Source organism: Sander vitreus, chromosome 18 (assembly GCF_031162955.1).
Source record: "Sander vitreus isolate 19-12246 chromosome 18, sanVit1, whole genome shotgun sequence".
Classification (NCBI taxonomy): domain Eukaryota; kingdom Metazoa; phylum Chordata; class Actinopteri; order Perciformes; family Percidae; genus Sander; species Sander vitreus.
The window spans coordinates 1,392,671-1,397,827 of NC_135872.1; the positions used below are offsets into that span (position 1 = coordinate 1,392,671).

The 5,157-nt window shown below is 46.4% G+C and overlaps 1 protein-coding gene across 1 annotated transcript; it reads right to left on the reverse strand.

The window, feature by feature from the left end:
• Positions 1-3,388: 3,388 nt before the first annotated feature.
• On the reverse strand, positions 3,389-4,238 carry LOC144533748 (claudin-20-like). Its single transcript, XM_078275297.1, has one exon. It carries the CDS (start codon positions 4,236-4,238, stop codon positions 3,411-3,413), a length of 828 nt encoding a protein of 275 aa, XP_078131423.1. The 3' UTR covers positions 3,389-3,410.
• Between the last annotated feature and the right edge of the window lie 919 nt (positions 4,239-5,157).

Sequence of the window (5,157 nt, forward strand, 5' to 3'; positions counted from 1 at the left end):
GAACATAGGTCTAACCCCACAGAGGGAATACAGAACACATAAAGTATTCTGTTGATGCCTTTTTTTTGTTCTTGTGCCAAGCTTTGAGTTATCTATTTGTTTTCTAGCTGAGTTTCCGAGCGTCTTGGGCCCGCATGCAGCGTTTTTCCTACGTTAATGCATCACTGTCAGGTTCGACAGTGAAATGTTGCTGCAGTGCTGACGAATAGACTCCATTTTCTCTTCTGAATCGTTTTTTTTTTTTTGCAGATTTGAAGCTTTTCCTGAGAGGCAGTGTGGGTGTATAGCTGAGAGTTTTTTTTTATTCCCAAGAAGCATTGGCAGGTTTGATTGACAGCTCACCTCAGGTTATAGCGGACGAACGCCCACCAGTACTGTGGACTGTCCCTTCTCCATTAGGCTGTAAGTTACATTCTGCAAATGACTGGCTGTCCTTTTCATACAGCTGAAGGAGGGTGGTGGAGGGGTGTGTGTGCAGTGTGCATCCAACCGTGGTGAGAGGATAATGGGAAAGCAAAGAGCATCATTACCTCTCTCCATGCTGCGCTGCACCTCTCACCTCCCCCCTGAACCGTTGGGAAAAGATGGAGTGGACGTCACTTTGACTTTGACGCTTTGGATCTGGACTCATTTTTGGCGACATCTACACTGCTATGTTTTGATTTTAAAAGGGAATATCTTTTGCTACGTTTATGCCTCGCGCTCGCACTACTACAGCGTTTCCCGGGGTCAGCCCTATGTTCCCACATTTCTAAGAATCTTTTTTTTACTGAAAAATATCTTAGAAATGTGGGAACATAGGCACGCTCCCCATTTCCGAGCCCCTAAAACTTTAACATTTGGAAACACTGCTGCCCCCGTAAACAGTGGTGTAGTCTACGTGATCCGCAGGTATACACAGTATACCCACTAAGAAAGCTCTAGGATTTCCATATACCCTCTTAAAAATGCCCAATGACACGTAACAACATACTTTCCATTATATTGTTGATATATTTTGAATCATCATCTGTGTTTTTCTTCTTCACATCGGCTAAATAAAGGGATTTCCACCGTAAATTGGTGTAATAAAAGTGTATCCGAATACAGGAAACGAAGTCGTTGATGCTCAATACGTTCCTGGGGGAGGACACCCAGACCCCCCCACTATAATATGCCACCCTCCCCCATATATTTATAATACAGTATACCCACTACAGTACATTAGACTACACCACTGGTTCTAAAACTCCGGGGTTGCTTTGTAGTCTGGACGAACACAAACGAAAACATTTTCAGTCAGTCTTATCGGTTAGGTAGCTTACAGACGATTTGGTGTTTTAAGCCCCCAACGTCGTCTTCCAGGCAGCGCTGCCTGGAAGGCACTAGGATTACACACCGTTGTCATTCCGAACTCGTAAAATCAGGACGTTTGGACAGTGGCTGTCAGCGTCTGATGCGACGAAAAAGGCGTCTTTCAGCGTGTTTGTGTAACGCACCGGGGAGAGCAGCAGTTAGAGAGGATTTAGAGAGGAGTATGTAAGGAGGTTGGTTGGGGGGGGTAGATGGGTCAAATACAGGACGTTCACCCAGGAGAGTAGGGTTCACGTCCTGCTTGTCACGCTTGCTATAGTCGCTTCTTTCCTCCCGCGTGTCACAGAACCGTACGACCACCCACGACCCTTTCCTTAACATAACTGCGTCAAAAGGGACGGCAATAGTCCCGACCAAGCACGTTTACTTATAGCGCTAAAGGGACGGAAATAGTCCCGACCAAGCACGTTTACTTATAGCGCTAAAGGGACGGAAATAGTCCCGACCAAGCACGTTTACTTATAGCTCTAAAGGGACGGCAATAGTCCCGACCAAGCACGTTTACTTATAGCGCTAAAGGGACGTCAATAGTCCCGACCAAGCACGTTTACTTAAAGCGCTAAAGGAGACTTTCAATAAGAACGACAAAGGCACCTGACCAAGCGTCCATATTTTACGAGATGAGTGTGAGAACGTGTTGAGGATTAGGCAATGGTTAGGGTTAGGTGCCTTGAAGTCGCTGTTGGGGGCTTAAAACACCATCAAGCCTTCCAGACCTTTCAGTAACAGTTCCACCTCGTCGTCGCTCCAAGCTAATAAATAAAAAATCTCCGTTGTTGTTCTTTCTCCAAAGTATTTTCTGTATTTTCGACTTCTACATCCATGTTTTTCAACTGCAGAGTAACGTCAGATAATCTGCTTCTTCCTGTTTACACCAGCACGCACATGCCGAGTGTGTGTGAACGGTCATGTGATCTGTGATGTCAGACGTGTTAGTATGGACGGAGATTAGTTCTGCTCCTGGAGCTAAAACTCTTGTGTAAAACGCTGCTTAAAAGTTTAACATAGCAGTGTAGATGTAGCCTTAATCTTGGACTACATTGTGAACATGTTGTTATTGCTTCAGGCACAGTTTCTACGGCAGCAGCTTCCACTAAATCTAAGCTGTAAGCATCTAAAGCACTGACAGCATGCACAGAGTTCAGAGCCGGCCCAAAGCAGACATGACAGAAGTGACTTCATCCCTAGGATTGGGTACCGAAACCCAGTTCCACTATGGAACTGGTCCCAAGCAACCGGTAGGAATCAGATTGGATCGTTCCTCATTTCGGTTCCACATAATGTGTCGATATTTTCCTTCTGTCGCTCCGAAACGGACGTAAAAACATCCCCCTTTCTCTGTAGTCGACCGTTAGCTAGCTACCATAAATGTAGGCTACTTTTTAAATGCCATATCTTCCCTCTGGGATCACCAAAACGGACGTAACAGCACATTAACCGTTCACTGCACGGGATCGCTAGTCAACATATTACATCTTTGATGTCATTTTTCAGTTTTTCAAGAATCAGTTTAGGAATCGGTACCCAACCCTATTCATCACCAGGTGGCTTTAAAGGTAATATGAACTTGGTTTATATATATATATATATATATATATATAAATATCATAAAGTGTGTCTTAAAGTTAAAATATATCAGTTTTTTTGTACTTTTTATATATAAATCTCTACAAAACATATATTAATGTTACTATGTTTTTTTCAGAAAGCTTTGGACCGGCCCTGTTTGAGAAGGCAGACAGCATGTACAGCTGCAAAATGATGGCTTTCCTTTTTCTTTTTTAACATTCAGCAGGTTCAGACCTTTGGTATGAGAAAGCTGCGGCAGTTTTTAAAGGATTTTACAGTGTTTTGGTGCCTGTGCAGTTTATTTTAAGCTTCTCTTGTCCACACAGAGCTTTGCGTTCTCTGCTTTTTTTCGACATTCGGCTGAATCCACAATCTGTCCTTTCCAACATTTGGTAATTATTCCCTCCCCCAGCCCACCTCCCTCCCCCTGACTATGAGCCAGAAAGCCTCAGCTGAAAACGCCACACTTCCCCGCTCCGCTGCGAGGATTAAACATACTCCTGGAGGCTGTAGCTGTCCTTGATGTCTTTCGGAGGGAGTTTGGAGGGAGACGAGTAAGCCTTCTGCTCAGGTTTCTCCTGAGGAGGTTTCTGCGTCTTCACGTTGTCCATCTGCAGCTGAACCGTCTTGTTGTGCCTGTTTTTCGGCTGCACGTTGTCCGTCTGCAGCTCTCGCCTCCGCTGATCGTCTCGCAGCACGACAAATCTGTCAGGGTGGTCGGAGGAGGGAGGATAGTCCGGGCGTCCGGATCTTTTTCCCGGACACGACAAACAAAAAATCACACCTCCAGCCAGGAGGAAGCCGGCCGATATAAACGTCACGCAAAGAGCTCCTCCGGGTTGATATTTGCTGCTTTCCGGCAAATCTGTCGTCAGAAACACGGTGATGACTTCGTTGGTGAACCACGACGCGGGAACTAGGCACAGGAAGCTGGCGAGGACAAAGCAACCTCCAGCAGCGATGGCTGTGTGCCCCTTCGCTCGGTGGCTGCCTCCCCAGCGGGTACATTTAAGCCCCAGGGAGGCGAGGCAGAGTCCAAACGATGCTACCATGCAGGACAAAACCATAGCAGCCCGCATGGCCTGCAGATAAGCAGGCAACGACAGCATCGAGTTCTTCATGGTGCAGCTGAAGACGCCCGAGCTGTACCACACGCAGTCCATCCACAGCCCCTGCATCTGCGAGATAGGAGTCATGAAGTGGGACCACGCGTTGACGCTCACCTTCCAGTTGGGAAGCAGAGTGGCCACGGTCGTGCCGAGGACGCCCAGCAACGCCAGGGCGAACGCCAGGATCTGAACGGCTGCGGACAGCATGGCTCAGCACCCTCGTCCCGGGTCCCCAGTTGGCGTCCCCGGCAGGTTCCTGACAGCAGATAATTCCTCAGCGCAGGCTCCAGCGGGCTGCAACCAGAGGAGAAATGAGAATCGGAGTGAGCGTGGGAGCGTGACGGACGCACAGCTGAGGCTGCTGATGGGGATGCATTTTTTAATTTATTTCTTTTCTGATGTGTGAGCTCGCTGATTGCATGCATCAGTTACTCTGCAGCTGATGTGGTGATCATTGACACTCAATTATGTCCATTTAAAGCTGCAGTCCCTTGGGTTTTCACTGCAGGAAACATTCAGCACTTAGAGCTGCAAAGATGAATCAATTTGAGTCATTTTAACAGTAAAAGCTGTGATTCCAGCTTGTTAAATGTGAATATTTTCTAGTTTTTTCTCTCCTCTGTGACAGGAAACTGGATATCTTTGAGTCGTGGACAGAACAAGACATTTAAGGACGTTTATCTTGGGCTTTGGGACAAAAAAAAATCACCATTTTCTGACAGTTTATAGACCAAACAAGTAATCGGTGAATCAAGAAATCAACAGATTAATTGACAATGAAAACAACCGTTAGTTGCAGCCCTATTCAGCACAGAGGACAAACTAAAAAGCTCTGTTAAGAGTGAAGTTATTTGGGTATATATACCATATGACTGTATATTTGGGAGTCAGGCATCTGCAACAAGAGGAGAAATGAAGAGAGTGAAGTTGGAAGTATGCAAGCTGGATTCTTACCTGTGTTGCGTCTTTGGCAGCGTCTCCTGAAGTGATTCCTGAGGACGAAGCAAAGAGAAGCCAGTGGGAATGAAATGAAAACACAGGGCGGGCGTGTGGGTTAACTGCCTCTAACTACCCCTCCGCCTGCTGCTGTATCCTTGGCAACTGTACATACAGTTTCATCCCATTC